The sequence below is a fragment of the Ochotona curzoniae genome, unplaced genomic scaffold (genome assembly GCF_017591425.1).
Source record: "Ochotona curzoniae isolate NIBS_2020 unplaced genomic scaffold, NIBS_Ocur_1.0 contig_3498, whole genome shotgun sequence".
NCBI classification, from domain to species: domain Eukaryota; kingdom Metazoa; phylum Chordata; class Mammalia; order Lagomorpha; family Ochotonidae; genus Ochotona; species Ochotona curzoniae.
In genome coordinates, this window is record NW_024465885.1 from 12682980 (window position 1) to 12704354 (window position 21375).

General features: G+C 40.8%; 1 protein-coding gene across 5 annotated transcripts in view; it reads right to left on the reverse strand.

Annotated features, from left to right (window-relative positions):
* TMEM45A (transmembrane protein 45A) overlaps positions 1-21375 on the reverse strand; it is an 82934-nt gene that overhangs the window by 7827 nt on the left and 53732 nt on the right. Inside the window, exons 1-4 of one of the 5 annotated variants that reach the window (XM_040980570.1) lie at positions 17118-17286; positions 13506-13698; positions 11452-11658; positions 9865-10049 (exon numbers count right to left, since the gene is read on the reverse strand). In XM_040980570.1, the coding sequence (XP_040836504.1) occupies positions 9865-10049; positions 11452-11658; positions 13506-13695 (582 nt within the window). In that variant the 5' untranslated portion in view covers positions 13696-13698; positions 17118-17286. Of the gene's footprint in view, positions 1-9864; positions 10050-11451; positions 11659-13505; positions 13699-14304; positions 14347-17117; positions 17293-21375 lie in introns of those variants that run through there. The other 4 variants (XM_040980571.1, XM_040980566.1, XM_040980567.1 and 1 more) reach the window with 4 other exon arrangements.

The window sequence follows — 21375 nt, forward strand, 5'->3', positions numbered from 1 at the left end:
AATCTTGCTTTAAAAAATTAAATTTTGCACAAAAATAAATATATCTTTTCATTTCCCAAGAACTGCTTGAAGCACATTCCTATTACTACTGTCATATTAATGTACTATCATCTTCATTATCCGAATAAAGAAACAGAATGATTGAGTGATTTGCCGCAGGATCACACATTTAATGAATGAAATCTTACAGGGAAAAACAAATTTAGTCTGTAATATTGAGTGAAAATTTCACATGTTTTGTTTGAAATGTCACATCATCTTACTAAGTCAAGGAAAACTAAGAATTGTGTCTTAATCATTTATTCTCATTTCTAGTTTCCTTTAGTTAAAAAAAAGAAAACTATCATTTGTAGGTGTTCCTCCATATGCTGGCCGCTTGGCCTTCTCTCATGCCCATAAATTTGACAATAACCTCCAGTCCTCAAAACAATGCCAAGAAAAAGAAACCAACCTCATTTTTTTTTCATATTCCAGGGGGAAATACTGGAAGTCACCGGCTTAAGTAATTTCTCCAATATTACAAAACAGCTGAGTGACTTAAGAAGGATTCCCAGCTGGCAGTGTCTGGCTCTGACAACTCCATGCTCTCTCAAGACTCTTGCTTACCACACAGCCTTTCTATATGGAACAATGGAGAGGATAGAGGCCTGCATAGCAAAGCTGGTTGAAGTCATCTCAGAGGTTTTGCTATATGTTGAATATAACACTGAGATTGAAGATGCTCCAATAAAGAAATGGTGTTGTGTGACCCTTCAAGCATAGATTATATATAGATTGGCAGGCCCTGAGCAACATTTATTCTACCCATATTCTTCGACACATTTCAAAAACCAATCCAATATATAGTAACTGTGTAATAAAGACTATCATATCCAGATGTGAAGATACAATGCAGCATGCATTTCTACACACAAATCAAAGATAGACTCCCAATGAAACTGTTATATAATTCCTTACAATAGGGTGCTGGACTCTCTGCCAATACCTGCAGAATGTCTATAGCTGCGGAATGATGGACTTATGACTGCTTATGAAGGACTATACTATTGTAATAATATAAAGGAAATCAGTTAGGAGGGTGAGAATTTGGGGAGAGTGTAAGGGAAATCCCACAGCCTATGGAATTGTATTATAAAATTTTAGAAATTTAAATTTAAAAAAAATTCAAATTCCTTGACATTTAATTTTTTTCCCTTTTATAAATGGACACACAAATGTAAGCACATTCACAAGCCTAAGTATTTTTATACTGACATGTACAAAGTAGACTGCCCTCCCCTTATCCACAAGAAAGTAAATCCATCAATGGACAATTGAAACCTTGGATAGTGAACTCTATAGTATTCTATATTTTCCTGAACATACATACCTATGATTAAATTTAATTTATAAATTAAGCCGTGGTAAGAGATTAACCATGACCACAATTAACCAATAGATTGTACTAAACCTGTCAGCATCAACACTCTTGTGCTTGGGAATCATTAGTGAGTACAACACAAGTTACTTGAACACGAGCACCTTGAGATTGCGACAGTGCATCAGATAACTGAGATGGTAGTCAGGTGACTAATGGATGAATAGCATCTGAGTGTATACCACGGATACCCTGCACAGAGGAGTCATTCGCTTCCCAGAAGGAGGACAGAGAGATTTCATCACACAGTTCAGAATGGCAGGCAACTTAAAACTGTGAGTTATTTATTTCTGGAATTTTCCATTTCATATTTTCCAACTGTAATTGACTGTGAGTTACTGAAACCAGAGAAAGTGGAACCTCAGATAAGGGGGGGCCAAGATACTAAAGAATGAATATATACAGAAACTTTATATATAAATACCATTCTGTAAGTACAGTATACAATGTGTTTATAATATCACAACACCTACATAAGTATGTGGGCATGCACATGTTTAAATTTTATTAAGTGATATGCAGGTTTCTATGAGTATGGGGAACTATTCTTAAGACTTTTTGACACTGTGAAGAGCTTATAAACTGATCTCCATTGAAAAGGGAGAAGGGATTATACTTAACTCCAGTTCTCTGCCTTCTACTCATTCATTCCACTTTTTCTGAAGGGCATACTATGTGCCTGGGACCAAGCTAGCCTTAGGCATGCAATTGAAAAGTAAGAAGAGAAGGGATCTAGGTAGATGACAAAACATTTGGACTTGATATTAGGGCACTAAGGGAAAGTACTAGGGGTTAAGGCATAAGATTAAAATGAACAGATTTGCATTTCCTCGGAGACTGCTGTGCAATGTGGAGCTTTGGCGGATGAACGGGACCTGGAGACAGCAGAGAAGTAGCAATGGATTGGTGAAGCCAGGAACTGGCACACCGAGGCTTACAGACTCTATTAAGCCGTAGGAACAGCTGAAGCTAGATGACATAGTTTTATTCATTAATTTTTTAAATAAATTATTAGAGAGAGAAGAAAAGAGAGAGGAAGCAGACACACAAGTGCGCTCACTTGCTATTTCACTCCCATCTGCCCACAAGATCTCCTTTCCCCAACTGGTCTGAAGTCCTTGGAGCTCAATGGGCTCCTAGTGGGTGGCGCGAACTCAACTACCAGAGTCATCACTTCTACCTTACAAACTGGAGTCAGGAACCAGAGCTAAGCATCAAGCCCAGGTCCTCCAGGTGGGGCATGGTTATCTTAACTGCTAGGCTAAATGACTGCCCCCAAGGGCTCATTGTTAAGAAAGCCCACAAATGTGACAACAGATTCTCGCTGTTTTTACCTTTACAGACACAGTGTAAATGAAGACACAAAACTACTGAAATGTGATACAGTTTGTCTCAGAGGCATACTTACCCACTCGGGTGGGGCAAATAAGAATTAGATCCTGAAGCTCATTCATAGATCTCTCAAATGAGAATGTAGGGGTGGGGAGTTGGGAGACACTGCAATTTCAATGCCCAGCAAGATAACACTTAAAATTAGGGAATTCCATCCAAAAGCTGTGCAGAAAGAAAGAAAATGAAGGAAGGAAGAGAGAGACAGAAAGAAAGGGAGAGAAAGAATGGAAGAAAGAAAGAAAGAGAGAGAGAGAGAAAGAAAGGAAGGAAGGAAGGAAGGAAGGAAGGAAGGAAGGAAGGAAGGAAGGAAGGAAGAAAGAAAGAAAGAAAGAAAGAAAGAAAGAAAGAAAGAAAGAAAGAAAGAAAGAAAGAAAGAAAGAAAGAAAGAAAGAAAGAAAGAAAGAAAGAGAGAGAAAGAAAGAAAAGAAAGAAAAAACTGCCATTATTCGGCATGTTTCCAGGTGGCCAGTTTGAGTAGAACTATACATTTTGTATAGATTCGTCATTCAGGTTACCAAGCAGAGGGGGGCAGAGCAAAGCTTCCTACTTCCGTGCTGATTTTATGTATTTCATTTCTAAACCAATGTCAGAATCCTAAACATTCCCAAAATACAACATTATTTAAAAATAGCATGGAGGCAGGTTTGGCACAGCATTAAGATGATGTTTGAAGTGCTTGCATCCCATTTCAGAATGACTGGTTTCCAGACCTGGTTCCACTTCCAGTTCCAGCTTCTGCTAACACATCACCATGGAAGGCAGCAAGTGATGACAAATACCCAAGTCCTAGCCATCCATATGAGGGACTCAGAATGAGTTCCAGCCTCCTGGCTTTGGCCTGGCCCAATCCCAACCTGTGGACATTTGAGGAGTGGGAGTAAATCAGCAGATGGAAGAAAATCCTTCTCTCTCTCTCTCTCTCTCTCTCTCACACACACACACACACACACACACATACACACAAGCAAAAAGATTCATTTGTTGTCTCTTTCAGACATAGGATAATCCAAAAACGCCATGATCCTATCCATTCATTGCCAAACACAAGCAAAGACATTTGCATGACTCTACAGTGCCCACAGCTGGGGCTGCTACAAGGGACCACAGTCACATTCGGCTGGCAAAAGGCAGATCAGTTATTAAATCAGAGTCACCAACACTCAATACTCAGAAGCCTCAAGCAGAAATGCCACCCAGCTGGTTTGTCTGTTGCTTTGGATACACTGGCATTGCATTACACTTCTTGTGTATGCTACTAGGGAAAGCTCTCTATGAGATTTAAAAAAAAAGATATCAAAATCCAGGTCCCTGCAATTCCTGGAAGACAGCAAGAATGTCTGGGTTATCTTGTGCTCACTGTACAGAAAGAAAATTCAAGTCATGTTATCAATACCCAGTTTAGCAGTCCAGCAAAAGCTGATGTGTCAGGATCACACAGGCTGCCTCTCTCTTTATCTTACAAGTCACAGCAACTAAACCAGAAAGCCTGTGGCAAGAAAGGATCTCTCGGGGAATGTAAAAAAAACTATGAGCCAGCTCTCTGGTTCCCACCCATCGGGGCTACCCATGGTCCTCCAATGCTGCACACACACAAGCTATTCACCTATTTAGCAAGTGATTTTTTTCCAGCCCCCACAGGTAAAAATCAGCAGTCATGGGTTATATTACTCCTTCAAGTCCTAACCTTCAGTACCTCTTACTGTGCCCTCTTTGGAAACAGGACACATGCAGATAGTATTAGGTTAAGATGTCACACACAGTTGGCTGGAATTCCAGTGATTGACATTCTTATAAAACAGTCATGTAAAAACACAGGATGGTAAAGACACACAGGGAAAATATTACATAAAGACAGGCCAGAGATTGGACCTCAAGGATGTCAAGGACCATCCGTGTGGCACACCTTCTCCCCATGGGCCCCACAAAGGAAGGAACTAAGGCTTCCAGCACCCCTGGCTTCAGATTTCGGGCCTTCAGCACGGTGTCTACTATGTGAAGTCACTCATCTGTGGAGACAGCCCTAGAGAACTACTGCAGCAGTCTAAGATCAAAATAAGCAGAAGTGTATCTTCTGCCTGAAATCTCCAGCTGAGATGAACTGGTGACTCTTGGACCTTCAGTTTCTGACTAGCCTTCCATTCTCCAAGCAGATTTCTCTACTCTTCCACCATGGAATTAACAGCCATCTCCACAGGGCCATGTGAGTGTTCAAGCTGTAAGTTCTACAACACCAGGAACTATTATTTCTCTTTCATAGTTGAAGAGGCTCAAAGGTCCAGAATGTCTTGTCTTTGGTGTTTCACATGATTAATATGGGAAAGGTAGACTACAGATCTGGGTCAGTCCCACCTGGAGGCCTGCCAAATTTTAATTACATGCCACAGGCACAATTGCCTTTTGGTAGGTTTCAAATTAAAATCTCTCTCAAGTCGCCTCCATGTGTCTTCATCAATTCCCCCAGTCATATTTTCCGTTTGTACCAGGAGAATAGAAACTTTGCATGCGTCTCATTGCTAACACTCACTGGAGCCCTCAGAACCTGACACTGAAAAGTTGAAGATATGACGGACGCTTATGGAGAGTAAAGCCACGTGAGCCAGACAAACAGGAATGCTCATCCATTGCCTTAATTTGTTCCTATCAGACAATCCCAAGAAAAGCATTGCATCTAAAAAATAAATTTCTATTTTCTTGTTCTGTCTTTGCTGCCGACTCCTTATCTGTTTTTTTTAAGATGTATTTTATTTTAATTGCAAAGTCAGATACACAGAGAGGAGGAGAGACAGAGAGGAAGATCTTCCGTCTGATGGTTTACTCCCCAAGCGGCCGTATATGGCTGGAGTTGAGCCAATCTGAAGCCAGGATCCAGGAACTTCTTCCAGGTCTCCAAATTGGGTGCAGGGTCCCAAAGCTTTGGGCCATTCTCAACTGCTTTCCCAGGCCACAAGCAGGGAGTTGGATGGGAAGCAAGGCCGCCGGGATTAGAACCAGGGCCCATATGGGATCCCGGGCATGCAAGGCGAGGACTTTAACCACTACACTATTGCCCTGGGCCCTCCTTATCTATTTTAAGTTTAAATCTCATTTGTATCATATTTCAAAGGTAAATTATCTTCTTTAACAAGTCAGGGACATGTACACCAAGAGTGAATTCTCTATTGTTTTGTATCTTATTATCTAAGCATTTACTTCAGTACTTCTAAGCAAGTGTTTGATCCACCATATAACATCTCAGATCACAACTGCTCAGTTGAACCTTTCCATCATTCTAAAATGAACTTTTGTCTTTTTTCTTAAGGCAGGACATTGTTCAGAATCTGGCTAGTCAGGGGCCATCTCCTGGCAGGGTGGGGAAGAGGATTGATAGAGCCAGGAGATGCAGGGGAAGCAACTGTCCAAAAGTTAGGAGAAGCAGAGAGAACAGGGGCTTTTTCCTCTTCCTCTGACTGAACGAGTGGCCGTGGCCCTAAGGAGGATGAGAAGGAGCCTGGGAGCAAGGTGCACTTTTGAAATCTTCACCCACACAAAGACACAGAGAAACTGTGACTCACTATAAAGGACCTAAAGAACGATTGTTTCCTTTTGCAAATTGCATTATGCAGCTAGGTTATTGGAAGAACAGTATTGATTGTAATGTGGACTGAGAAAGAAACCAATTATTATAGAATGAGAGGGAGATTCCTTCTCTGTTTGCATGTTATCCAACAGCTTACATATGAATTATTATTAGCCAGTTTAATCATTTGCTTTGTTAAGTCCATAAATATAGGTTCTAAGAGTTCAGATATGTGCTTAATTTAGCCATAGTTTATATACTGGTAGGAACCATATATGAAGAATTGGCAGGAGTAGTAAAAAAAAAAAAGCCCAAAATGCCAACATAATATTGTTAGCTTAAGACAGTCTTGGCCGTCAATATTTCATATACTATGTCTATCAAAAAAAAATCATGGCAGCATAATAAACTCTTTTAAGTTTTAGACACTTTCATTTCAAAGGAATCCAAGAATGAGATGAGTTACTATGGCTAACCCTTCATTTCCTCCCAGTGTGTATTTGGGATGGTATTAAATGTTCATTTTTCTTTAAGACTCCAGACATTTTTTAGACTGGTCACCAGGTGAAAGCGGAAACTAGTCTAGACTTACTGGTAGCTGAAAATTTCTATGTAATCATGGATTTATGCCCCAAGATTTTAACCAAACAGCTCTTCCTTTGAAAAGCTTTTGGGGGAATGCAAAAACATTATTTCTGTGTAAAAGGAAACATCACTGAGCTAATCTATTTCCACTTGAGCTGGAGCTTCAGCCTTCTCTGTCAGAACCTACACATTAAATATTAGGTGAACATTTTCAATTTAATTAATTCTGCTCTTTGTAATTCAATCTTTACACTCTCCTTGAGTTTCCCTTGTTGATCATGTCTGACTGTATTTGAATAAGCTCTTTAACACATTTGATATAGTCAATACATGTAAAATCCTGAACTCAACAAAGAAAGGATATAGTGCCTTTTCCAATACACAGAATATTCACAGACACTGATACTAGACCATGTCCCCAAGAAAGTCTTCACTATTTCAAAGAGAACAAATTCTCTGACCACAAAAAAATTAAAAATAAGTAATAAAAAGAATACTTGGGGGGCATTAAAAATACATTTCTAAATAATTCATAAAAAGAAAAGCAGGGGCTGGTGTTTGGAGGAGCAGTGGGTAAGGTGCCACTTGGGGACTCACAACTTCTATCACAATACTAGGGAACAAGTAAGGACTCTGCTCCCACTTTCACTGTCTCTTAATGTACACTGTGGGAGGCAGCAGGTTCTGGTTCAAGTAGTTGGGATGCTGGCACCATGTAGAGGACCCAGCCCAAGTTCCTGACTCCTGGTTTTGGACTGGTACAACCCAGCTTTTGAGGAGTGAACCAGTGGATGGGAAGTCTCTAATGTTTTTCTCTCTCAAATAAATATTTAAAAATCTATTGAAAAACTAAGAGTTTTTGTTCTCTGTTTTTTTTTAAATTTATTTAATTTATTTTTTTTTCAAGAGGCATAAGTCATGGGAACAGCAAGCAGATGAGGTCAGGAAGTACTGCCTGCACAGAGACAAACTTGACCCTGGGAAGGCTAGCAGAGAGCTAGAGTGGAAACAGAGCACCTGGCACTCACGTGGGATTGCCCCAAATCCTCTTATGTCCCAGCATCTTTACCAACACCAGCCTCAAAGATGACTCTTTTGAGGAGATTATTTTAGTCATCAGAGATTTGGAATGAAGAGACTGTAATGAAGACATCCCATGGGAAGTTTGCTGCGTCTCTTCTTGGAGTGCCAGTTCTAGTCCTGACCCCTGTGCTTCTGATCTAGCATCTTGCTCATGTGCCTGGGATGTAGCAATCTCTCAGATACCCAAGCCCTGTAACCCATGTGTGAGACACAGGTTGAGTTTCCAGTTCCTGGCTTCAGCCTGGTCCAATCCTGGCTTTTGTTTGAAAAGTGAACAATAGAAATAGATTTAAAAAAAAGTCTCTGTCTGCCTTTGCCTCTTTTGCCTTTTAAAAAAAAATCCAAAAAATGCAAATAAAAACTAGGATGAGGTATGATGTCACTCAAGTAAGAACGGCCATTATCCAAAAGGTTTTAAAAATAAAAAATGCCCTGCTAAGAATATGAAGAAAAGAGAACCCTGATATAGTATAATGAGAATGGAAATTAACAGAGAAACCATGGAAAACATTATGGGGATTACTCAAAAAAACTAAAAACCTTATGATCCAGCTACTTCACTTCGGGGCATATATCCAAAAAACTAGGACACAAACAGACACCATTATAGGTAGCAGTTTTACTCCCTGTGCCACAAGACTGGCTCCTCCTCAATATGTTTTAAATATTTCATTAATGCTGTCATTTGGCCATCATGTTTCTCTTTTCCTCATGCATTAGTGTTTTCTTCTCATTCCTCATCTGAAATACAAATCCCTGGAACAGTCTCTTCATTCCAAATCTCTGCTCTCTGATGACTAAAAAAATATCTCCTCGAAAAAGTCATCTTTGTGGCTGGCGTTGGTAAACATGCTGAGACATAAGCAGGACTTGGCAATCCCAAGTGAATGCCAGCTGCTTTGTTTCCACTCTAGCCCCCTGCTAATCCCACAGAAGCTGCAGAAAATGGCCCAAGTACTGGGGCCTCTGTATCCACACAGGAGACTCAAAAGGAGTTGCAGGCTCCTGGTTTTGGCCTGTCCCAGTCCTGGACATTGTTGACAAACTAGCAGATGGAAGAGTTTCTCTCTTTCTCTGTGTGTGTGTTATTATAGCTTTTACATAAATAAAATAAATCTTAAAAACAAAGAGGTTATTCTTAATTAAATCACATTCACCTTTCATCTTGAACTTTCTCTATATCTATATATTTATAGTGGCTTACGATTTATCAGTCTCTATAAAATGAATGTTCACTGATCAAAATTCACACTTTCAAAAGCATAAGGTTTACAGCTGACAGCATAAAATGGTAAAGAACTTAGGTTTTGGGGTCAGATAAACGCAGAGTTAGAGCCTAACTCTTATATTGTTTGAGCCTGGAATGGTATCCCCATGGCTTCCTATTCTTAGACTAGAAACAATCATGCTTAACTGATGGGTTGTTGCAAGGACAAAATGAAACAATATACTTGTGAAAGCCTGGTACTGGAGCTGACATATAGCTGTTTCTCAATAAATGATACTTTCCTAATTTTCTTATCCGCCAAGGATTTCTCTGGCTTACAAACTAGTACGCTGTAAGCTGCCTTATCATCAGGAACTACTTTGACACAAAAGCATAGGTTCCAAGGTTCCTCACTGTAGCTATGCCCATGGGTAATAAGGTGGCGCATATCACACTCCTCCGCAGCAGCTCTCCCATGGGAACTTCCAGGCCACCCAAAGAAGCAGTACCTCCCAACAGCCTGTGTTCTCGCTGGAGAACTAGATTCTAAAGCAATATGCTCCCTCCAACACAGAGACTCTACAGGCAGAGACACAAATACAATACCTTGTGACTCCAACTTACTTGCCAGAACCAGGTCCCCTGTAGTAGAATGAGGCTAGACCGCAGAAGCTCCAGAAGCACAATGTTCCGTGTCAGGAACTCTATGAAGGCAACGATGCCCGTTAAAAAGACCACCAGGAACAGCAGCTGATGCACAAAGATGTCCAGCATTTGCCGACCGTGAGTGTGGTTGTAGAAGATAAAAGCTGATGGAGGGGAGAACAAAGCGTGTCTTTTTCAATGAAACCGAGGAACCACCAGCTGTTGCTCTCTCAGCCTCTATCCAGGTCACTGAATGCCTACAGTTGTCCAAAAAGAGCACATGTCCACTGCAGAAACACAACCCTGCCATCAGAACATGACCTTGAAATGTAACCCCCCTTCCCCACCCCAACTTTTAATCTGTCACATGATGGCATGTCTGACAAACTACAAAGACATTTCTGTGCAGAATGGTGAACAGCAAGCATGACAGGGCTGAGGGTGATGTCATGAAAGACTGCTTTAAGTATACAGATGAATGAGCCAAGCCTTGTCTTAAGGAAGTCAGGAGGAAGCAAAGGCAGACGGAACCCGTAAGTTTGATTTTGTTGAGTATGACAGGAGGTTCAGAAAGCTCCCAGTAAGTGCACCTAACTGAGAGTAGACAAATTCCACCCTAATCTTTTTTTTTTTTTTTTTTTTTGAAAGGCAGATATACAGAGAGGAGGAAAGAGAGAAAGAAAGATCTTCCACCCGGTGATTCACTCCCCAAGTGGCCACAATGGCTGGAGCTGAACCAATCCAAAGCCAGGAGCCCAGAGACTCTCCTGGTCTCCCATGCAAATGCAGGGTCCCAAGGCTTTGGGCTGTCCTCCACTGCCCTCCCAGGCCACAGGCAGGAAGCTGGATGGGAAGAAGGGCCATAGGGATTAGAATTGACACCCATAAAGGCTCCTGGAGTGTGCAAAGCAAGGACTTTAACCGCTAGGCTACTGTGCCAGGATCCCACCCTAGTCTTAATCCTTTCCACTTAAAAAAGAAAAAAAAAAAAGATGTTCACCCTGAGATACAACACTGTAGGAGAATAAGAAACTGCTATTCATTGTTGACATCAATCTCTTATTCAGCCCTGTTCTCATAGAGGATGAAGCAATTTTCTTCAAATGTACCAAGTAAGGGAAACAGCTTGAAAATGACTCTTCTCATCATTCAGCACTTTTTAGTTCCATCCTTTGCAGTAACATTCCAAAATTAGGACCTGACATCTTCATGTGACCGAATTCTTCAGACCCTACTAGTCAGGTAATAGTAGATTTTTGCTTCACTGAGTTGTTTCACTTGCTAAAAGTCCAAATTAAGATAATTTCCAGGACAAACAAGAGACAGGTAACCACAGCCATGGTTATTTAATACAGATGGTAGATGTGAACAAAGCACAATGAGTGTGCTTGCCCAATTTGACACAATGAGTCAATAAGGAAGGAAGATCTTTGGTATTCTGCTCCAGGCATCTAAGCATCTTCCCATGACCCAGATATCAACCAACAGTGTACCAAGACTGAGGGATATAAAGGGCTAGGCAAAATCCACTAACAGAGAAAGGTACAGAAAAATACTAATACTTACCCTCCACAAATAATGCATTTGATAGCATTAGCCTGGGTAAGGAGACAGGAACTGAACTGATGGTGAAACATAAGATATTGGATACACCCAGCAATCCAAAGAAGAAATACATGGTAAAATGATGCCAGCCCATGAGTTGGTTCCATTGGCCTTCTTTATATAAGGTCAGGTAGGGTCCTCCAGGAATGAACTGCTCCCCGGTCATGCCTGTATAAGAGCATCCCACAGTGTTAGTAATCCTCCCACAACTTTATGTTAAACAAAGGAAAGTTCAGGAGAGTTAGCACACTGTTTATTCCACTCTACAGTGTCTCTGGACTATTCCCTGGTAACTGAGCCCTGGCATTTAAGGCTTGTTTGGAGATGCAGATACTGATAGGAATAAGAAATTTTAGTTAAACATATGCAACCAGTCAAATAGCAGTCTCAGATCTTCAATACAGACCGTTAGTTCCACTGGCTATTCCACTCTAATGACTCACATAAATCTTACATGATGTGGAAGTTTGGATTTGTGAAATCAGCCCCTCAGAGATACAGAGAGAAAGGCCTTCCATCCACTGGTTCACCTGCACATTTCCTTCTCTGCACACAATTAGGGAGCTGCCACAAAGCAGCAGGTGGTTTTGTGTGGTCCTGAGGAACAGTGCCGAAGGCTTCAGTTTTCCACTGGTTAAGGACAACCAAGATAACCAGATGCATAGAGTATATCGTTCAGTTAGTTGTGCACACTGGTAAACATTCTTAGAAATACTGCCTTACTTGCTAATCTACAGAATTTGGCAGGGGAAAATCTTGTTGGAAATAGTCAATTTAAGATTTATTTATTTTTAGTTGAAAGAGAGATTTACCGAGAGAAGGAGAAAAATTTTAAGTAACACAAAAACTATATATATATATGTATTTTTTAATTATACATATTTATAAGCAATATGATGTTTCAGTGCAGTGTATTAGTGTTATCTTTGGTTATCCTATTGTGAAATGAGAAACCAGAATTGTCATTTGGCAACCTGAGGGTCATGGCAGAGATCTATTGCCATGAATAAAGAATGAAAAAATCTTGTAGAAAAAGAGATACAGCCCAGCACAATAGCCTCTTGGCTAAATCCTCACCTTGCATGCACCAGGATCTCATTTGGATGCCAGTTCATGTCCTGGCTGCTCTGCTTCCCATCCAGCTCCCTGCTTATAGCCTGGGAAAGCAGTAGAGGATGGCTCAAAGCCTTGGGACCCTGCACCAACTTGTGAGGCTCCTGGTTTCTGGCTTCCTATCAGCTCAGCTCTGGCTATTGAGGCCACTTGGGAAGTGAACCAGAGGACGGAAGGCCTTTCTCTCTATATCTCCGTATCTCCTTCTCTCTGCATACCTGCCTTTCCAATAAGAATAAATCTTAAATTTAAAAAAAAAGGAGAGGCAGGAATGCTAAAAACATGGAGATTTTCATCAGGTACAAAGTAAAAGGCAAGGCCAGAGGTCACCTGGCCTAACCTCTTCCTCCAGGTTAGGAACCAAGGAAAGTAATGAGTACACGAGGCAGGGTCTTCTCAGCACTGACGTTTCACGCATCACACGTCAGCAGTGAGTACTTACTGAAGTTTGTCCATAATCACTTGATTGTTTTGGTGTCATTTACAAAATTATTCCTGGTAGATTTTGTTCTTCTATGGATGAGGACACTTGATATAAAATTATTTCAAAGATACCAATTAACTCTATAGGGAAAATCTACCTTGGCTTGGCAGGCAAGGTAACTACATCCAATAATTCATAAAGGAATAGGTTTTTTATGAACATAAAGTATTATCTTCCTAACAAAATATATGAGGGAGAAATTTGAACATGTGGCAAGATATTTTTAATGAAAAATTCATCATGGCAAGTACTTGATTTGTTTTTTCTGAGTTTTTTTTTCTAATATTAACAAATTCCCTATTTATCTTGCCTTGTAAACCTTTCGGACTGTTGTGCTGTTTGATTTGCGTCTTGATTTTATATCTGTTTATCAGCACGTGAAAGTATCTGAAAGAAGAACACAGGAACAGCCACTCACCAGTTAAGGCCATGCAGACTAACACAGTTCCCTCCAAAATTTCTGCTCGACGGAATAAGGCTTTGGAACCCAGGTAGCAGGTCCGCTTTTGCTTTCTGAAGATATACTTCAGGATACCCTTGGTGCTCCACCAAAGAGCCATGATGATGAAGAAGGTTCCAGGGAGGGCATGACCTTTGAAACTCCCCATGATCTGAAAAAAAAAAAAAAAGGCAAAAGATGAGGATATTTCATTTTTACAATTGCCCAAAACATCATTCATTTTCTCACAAAGCCCATGGTCTTCAGATCATTACAGATCCATTCCTGGCTCAGAGAGGACCCCTACAGGACTGCTGACAATCATTGATCCCAGAACAATATCATCAATAATGATCTAAGGAAAACCAAAAGCCACAAATATTGAACATTTAGTATATACCAAGAGGAACAATTGCTTGCATCATCACCAGTGCCTACCAAGGTCTGCATTGTGAGGAAGCTGGGCTCACATTCAGCTTCCAGGTTCAGTGCAGGAATCAAACCCAGATCCCATGGCTGCGGGATGCAGCCTCTGCACCACTGAGTCAAAGTGTTTGCATGTATTCCCTAACCTCATTTTGGGACACAGCCCTTTCAGGTAGGATACAAGTTTAAGTTTAGAGAAGTTAAATGACTTACCCAAATCTCACAACTGTGAAGCAAAATTTCACTGTTTTTAACACAGAGTTCAAAAAAGGTACTTTTAATGCCAGTAAGTACTTCGCCACACAATTGCTCTTTCAGTGTACTTGAAAAAAAAATAATTGGAAAACTTTACCTTTATGTTTAAAACTTGAATGATGAGAAACTGCCTACTAACTTCTTTGGATCATTTCAAAGTATCAACCATTGTGTCTGTGGATGAGACTAAGAGTGCCCCTCCCCCGCATTTTCCCTAGCCTACCCTCCAGTTGGAACTTTTTTTTTAAGTTCTGGCAGCTGAACTCAGTGCAGAATTGGCACATGTCACTCTCAGGCTGAGTCAGTCAAGAGCGTACGTGACTCCTTTATCTCTCTGTGCCCTGGCTTTGGCAATGTGAGCATGGCACATTTTCAACATAAAGGACGACCAGCCTGCTTCAGATTTTATTTTTAAAAAATCCCTCTCAAGTGCCAAAACATTTAAAATTTGAGGCTTATTGGTTAAATTACTTAGTTTCATTTAGCCAGATGGATACCAAATCAAATCAAATTAAGTGTTCGGTTCACACCACTGTCACATGTTGGAGTACTTCAGGCTAATAAAGAGATGTACTCTATTTTAGGTCAGTGCTTTAAAAAATTAGTCTTGGGCCCAGCAGCGTGGCCTAGTGGCTAAAGTCCTCATCTTGAATGCGCCAGGATCCCATATGGGCGCTGGTTCTAATCCCGGCAGCTCCGCTTCCCATCCAGCTCCCGGCTTATGGCCTGGGAAAGCAGATGAGGACAATCCAAAGCTTTGGGACCCTGCATTTGTGTGGGAGACCCGGAAGAAGTTCCTGGATCCTGGCTTCGGATTGGCATAGCACTGGCCATTGCGCTCACTTGGGGATTGAATCATCGGATGGAAGATCTTCCTCTCTGTCTCTCTTCCTCTCTGTATGTCTGACTTTCCAATAAATAAATAAATCTTTTTAAAAAAATTAGTCCTGAACTATGTGAGCTTTTATTATGTGCAATCCCAAAGGATGAAAGAACAAGTGGATCTCCACACTCCATCGGCATGTAACCATAAAGCAATGGGGAGCAGTGAAGGCTTTTGATGTAAGATAGCAGGGTAACAACAAAGAGGAGGCAGGAATTAGCCTTTCCTGCCTTAGTACTAGTACTTCTATGCCTTTGCTTTTTTTTTTTTTAATATTTACTTATTTTATTGGATAGTCAGATATACAGAGAAGAGGAGAAACAGAGAGGAAGATCGTCCGCTGGCTGATTCGCTCCCCAAGTGGCCACAATGACCAGAGCTGAGCTAATCTGAAGCCAGGAGCCAGGAGCTTCTTCCCATCTTGGTGCAGAGTCCCAAGGCTTTGGGCCGTCCTTGACTGCTTTTCCAGGCCTCAAGCAGGGAGCTGGATGGGAAGTGAGGCCACCAGGACACAAAGTGGCACCCATATAGCATCCTGGTGTGTTCAAGGCAAGAACTTCAGCCACTAAGCTGCCGCACTGGGGCCCTACATTTACCTTTTAATCTGAAACAATCTAAGAGCTCCAATTTATCTGTATTTTAAAAATCCACACAAAATAAATTCAAAGCAGGGAAAGCGAAAATAGCATTCAGAATTTTTACTTCACTTTCATTGTGAAGACAATTGCCTACATCTTTAGATTGCACTTCACTCTTATGTTTTCAAAAGCAATATCCACTGGCCCAATTCAATGTCTCAATGACTAAATCCTCACTTGGCAGGCAGAAAAATCCCATACAGGTGCCAGTTCTGTGTCTTGGCTGCTCCACTTCACATCCAGCTCCCTGATTTTGACCTAAGAAAGTAGTGAGGTTGGTCCAAAGCTTTGGCACCGTGCAATCACGTAGGAGACTCAAAGGAGGCTCCTGGCTTCTGGCTTTGGATCGGCTCAGCTCTGGCCATTGCAGCCACTTGCGAAGTGATCCAGCGTATGGAAGATCTTTCTGTCTCTCCTCTCCGTGAATCTGCCTTTCCAATAAAAATAAATACATCTTATAAAAAAATACATTATCCAGCAATCCATCTCTAGTTCCCTACTCTACTATTGTCTGAAGGTGAACCAAGTACAATACCACAGAGTTTGATGACTTTTAAACCCAAAGAGCAGACACATCCTCCAATGATAGAACACAAGCTTTTCTCACCCATAGGGCAGAATTTACTTGGCTAGTATCTAGCAGAACCTCCAGGTAAAAGGCTGAGGCAGGAAATCAGCAGGCCCTTCCTCTGGACCCTGCCTGCCTGATCTACCACTGGCAGTCTTCTGATGACAGCTTCACCCAAGCTACAAGGTTCAATCACTGCCTTCCAGCAGTGGTTCATCCTAAAAGTCTTTACTCTTCTTCCATCCAAAGAAACCCTTCACTCCTAATGGCATAACCAGCATGCTCTAAGCTGAAAGCAAGAAACATACCCTCCTTAGGGTACCCTCTTACTTGCCACTGGCTACCATCTACACACATTTACTCACCATCCCACAGAGAAATGCTTTTAAACTCTAGCACTTAAAGACACTACTGGGTATAACTTAATCCAGGAGTTACAGCCACACAAATCAGAGAGGAAAGATGAGAGAACTCAAAATAGCTTCAGAAGGGACTCAACAATGTTCTTGGTGGAATCTCAACCAAGCAGCCAACTGAACTTTAAAATGAAAACCATTTTGAGAAAAATTTGATTAATACTTCCTCTCTAGTCACCATAAAAAAAGTACTTCTAAGTCTCAGTGACTTGTCTTTTAAAACACATTTGTTAATTCCAGTATAAAAGCGAACTATTTCTTGAGCTTCAGTTTGTTACCTGACTTAACACTCAAAGCAAAATATATGCAAGTACAGGCAGCTTTGAAATTGTTTCTTACTCTGTCAATACACTTTATTTCCCAAATTTCAACTCTTTGTAAAGAGTAATCTTAATTGATCCTTACCTCAATGTAAAGTCCAATTCAAGTCTCTTCTCTCACGAATTTATAACAGTTTCAGACTCCAGAAGGAAAAGCAGATGCGAAACTGGCCCTAAATTCTATGTTAGCTCCCCCTCCTCCTCTGAGACTAACCAATGTGCTTCTCTTTGGCACATGCAATAGAGAAGACAAACCTTCACACTATGTCACAATGCATTTAAAGCCAGGGAACACGCCCTTTTAGGCATTCTGCTACCCTGTGCAACCCTTACGCCACAAAACAGTTCCAGGTGACACTCACCTTGTCATCCCACTTGCCAGTTCACTAGCTTCAGTCACGTGGCACTTGCTCTGAGAACCAATACATATGAAACACATGACCTTTCTTTCAGGCCATTAAGATGGACAAAAGACAAAGGGAATGATAACAGCGGTAATATAATAGATCGTGTGCTATAAAGTCTAAGAAGATAAACCGGTTCCTACCCTGCAGTGCCTCAAGCAAGAGATTGTCACAGGTGTCAAGTATGAGACATGGCTAAACCCCAAAGTTATAAGAAGAAAAATGAAAGAACAGAATTGCAGCACATCAGCGGCCTCAAGTACCCATCAGAGAATAAATATAATGTTGTTTGTTATAGGAGGTACACAGAAGATAAAGGAAATTTCAAAAAGAAAAAGAAATACTGAAATATGTCCCTTCCTGAAACACTAGTTAAAAGTTCTGTTGACTGTTGTTAAGAAAACTAACATGCCTAAGATGCGGAGAGATGCCTGCTGACAAGGAGACGTGTTGAAATAAGTCATTCTGAAGTCGTGTAACAGAGGCATACTCCAGGGCACACAGAAAAGGCAGACCTCAACAGTGGCCAGAGCGGAAGCAAAGAGGCAGAAGGGAAAGTTTTGGACTGTAAGCAAGGCTTTTCATTCACTCTCGGCTGCCTGTTATCTCAATGATAAAAGTAACGAAGTACAGTGGGTTAAGCCGCTTCTTGGGATGCCAACATCTGTGTCAGCGTGCCGGTTAGTGTCCCATTTGCTCCACCTCCTGCCAGTGCACCTGGGAAGCAGCAGATGATCCAAGTACTTAGGTTCCTGCACAGAGGAGATCCAGATGGGGTTCCTGGATCCTGGCCTTAGTCTGGCCCAATCCTAACTGTTGTGGCAATTTGGAGAATGAACTAATAGACGGAACATCTCTCTCTTCTTGTCCCTCTCTCTGTTACTCTGTCCTTCAAATAAATATTTTTCAAATAAATAAATACATAGAGCATACAAGTATCTCTTCCCAGATAATATGGCCAGGATTCAGAAATCCCATTTTTTTTTAAAGATTTATTTTTATTATTTTTTCATTGGAAAGGCGGATATACAGAGAGGAGAGACAGAGAGGAAGATCTTCCATCCGATGATTCACTCCCCAAGTGAGCGCAACGGGCCGATCCTATGCCGATCCGAAGCCAGGAGCCTCTTCCGGGTCTCCCACACGGGTGCAGGTTCCCAAAGCTTTGGGCCGTCCTCAACTGCTTTCCCAGGCCACAGGCAGGGAGCTGGAAGGGAAGCGGGGCTGCCGGGATTAGAACCGGCGCCCATATGGGATCCCGGGCGTGCAAGGCGAGGACCTTTAACCACTTGCGCCACCGCGCCGGACCCCAGAAATCCCATTTGAATAAAAAAAATTTCTGTAGTAGTTAGTGATGCTGGACATTTTTTCATCATTTGTGTATCTTAGAAGATTTTTTGCCCATTTTAAAATAATATAGGGTTTTGCTATGTAATTCTTTATATACTTTTGGATTTTAAATAATTAATTTTCAAATTCATAATTTATAATGATGTTCCTACATTCTGTCAGTTGTGTCTTCATTCTATTCATTGCTTTCTTTGCTATGCAGAAGTATTTCAGTCTAGCATAGACTAATGTATCTATTTTTGCTTTTGTTGTTTACACTTCTAGGCTATTAATTTTTTATTTTTTTAAAGATGCCTTTATTTATTTATTTGTTTGTTTGTTTATATTGGAAAGGCAGATTTTTTTAAAAGATTTACTTATTTATTACAAAATCAGATGTACAGAGAGGAGGAGAGACAGAGAGGAAGATCTTCCGTCCGATGATTCACTCCCCAAGTGAGCACAACAGCCAATGCTATGCCAATCTGAAGTCAGGATCTAGGAACTTCTTCTGGGTATCCCACACGGATATCCACTTCTTCCGGGTATCCACACGGTGCAGGGTCCCAAAGCATTGGGCCGTCTTTGACTGCTTTCCCAGGCCACAAGCAGGGAGCTGGATGGGAAGTGGAGCTGCCAGGATTAGAACCAGTGCCCAAAAGGGGTCCCGGTGTGTTCAAGGCGAGGACTTTAGCTGCTAGGCCACACCGGGCCTGGCTATTAATTTTTTAAAAATCACATTATGCAATTAGAAATACTATTATTAAGGACACAAGTAACAACAAGCTCTGGCATGAATGTGGAGAAAAATTAAGTTACATATGTTGACAGAAAAACATGAGTCAATATAAATAAAACTCCTCTATAATTTGATAGTACCATTACTGGGTATGTCTCCAAAGGAAATGAAATCAGGAATGAGGAAGTTATACTTCTATTCCACATTTATTGCATAACTATGATAAAAATTCTAAGACAGAGAATTAACCTAAGTGTCTATCAATGAAAGAATGATCAAAACAATGTGACAAAGACACCCAATGAAACACTACTCATTTGTAACAAAAACAAAATCCTGTAATTCATATTAGCATGGAAGAACTTGAAGGGCATTATGTTAAGTAAAATAAACCAGGCATAGAAAAACAAGTATCTCCCTTACACTTGGGAGTCCAAGAAGCGGATCTCATGGAAGTAAAGAGTAGATCAGTGGTTACAGGAATGGTGGAGGAAGTCGCAAAGGGGCAGAAAGAGGAAGAGTGGTCTGTGGATTAGACAGGAAGAAGAAGTTCCATTGCTCCATAGCACTGTCAGGTGACAATGCATAAAATAGCTATAGGAGATTTTGAACATTCTCCTTACAAATGAATGACATATATGTATGAGGTGATGGATATATGAAACATTCTGATTTCTACAACATAAATGTGTATCAACATGTACACTCTACCCCATACATACATGTAATTATTTGGTGATTAAAAATTAATCATATAAGACAACCTCTGAAAAGAAGGAAAGGAAAAATCATGAAGGTTTGAACAGCTACCTAAACTCCCAGGATCAAGCCCTGATATTTCAACATATTATTGATCAACTCTGGTCTGCCTGACCTTGCTATGATTCTTGTACAATACATAGAAAACAGATGATACTTATGTGTACAATAGAAATGTCAATAAAACTATATCCACATGCATTTAGCTTACTGAAACACATGTAACAACTGAAAAGATGATTGGGAAATCCCGTAGTCCCACTAGGTCTCAAATATCCTAATATCCTAAGCATCCCTAATATCCTGAATATAATGCCTTTCCCTTCCCCACCACACTCTCATTCTCTCAACATTCCTAGGTGAGTTTGTACTATTCACTCCCATTCATATCCTCATTCAACCCACAGAAAATACCAATTACATTTTAGGCACTGCAGCTTTGTAGAGATAACTCACTTGCCTTCAAGGAATACACCCACTTGCCAGAAACTCTTCAAAGAAATTAAAACCTGGACTAGTCTGCTGGGAATGATGGACTTGAGATGGGATAGAGATATCTGACATTGAACCCCTACTATGAATACAGACAATTCAAGAAAGGATTACTATCTCTATCATGGACATATCTGGAGTGTTTCCTTATCAGAAAACTAAGACTCCAGAAAATTCAGTAGCTGATAGTGTTTACATGTATCCTCCAAAACATGTTAAAATTTTTCAGTGTGATGATATTGGGAGGTGATGACAAAAAGCACTTAGATCATGAGTGCTTTACCTTCCTGAGCATTGAGGCCATTATCATGATATTGAGCTAGTTATTGAGAGCATGGGTTGATATAAAAGCAGGTTTGACTTCCTTGGCTTTCTGATGCTCATTCTCTCTCTCCCAGACTCTCTCTCTCTCTCTCTCTCGCTCTCTCTCTCTCCTCTTCCATCTCTCTTTCTGTCTTGTCCACATGTTCATTTGCCATCTGATGTACCTGATGCTGGCATCTTGACTTTGGACTTTCCCAACCACAAGATATAAATTTGTTTATTTTATAAATGTTTATGGTTGTTCTTTTTAAAAAGATTGTTACAAGTAATGTTGCATTTGTCTGACAGTGCTTCTT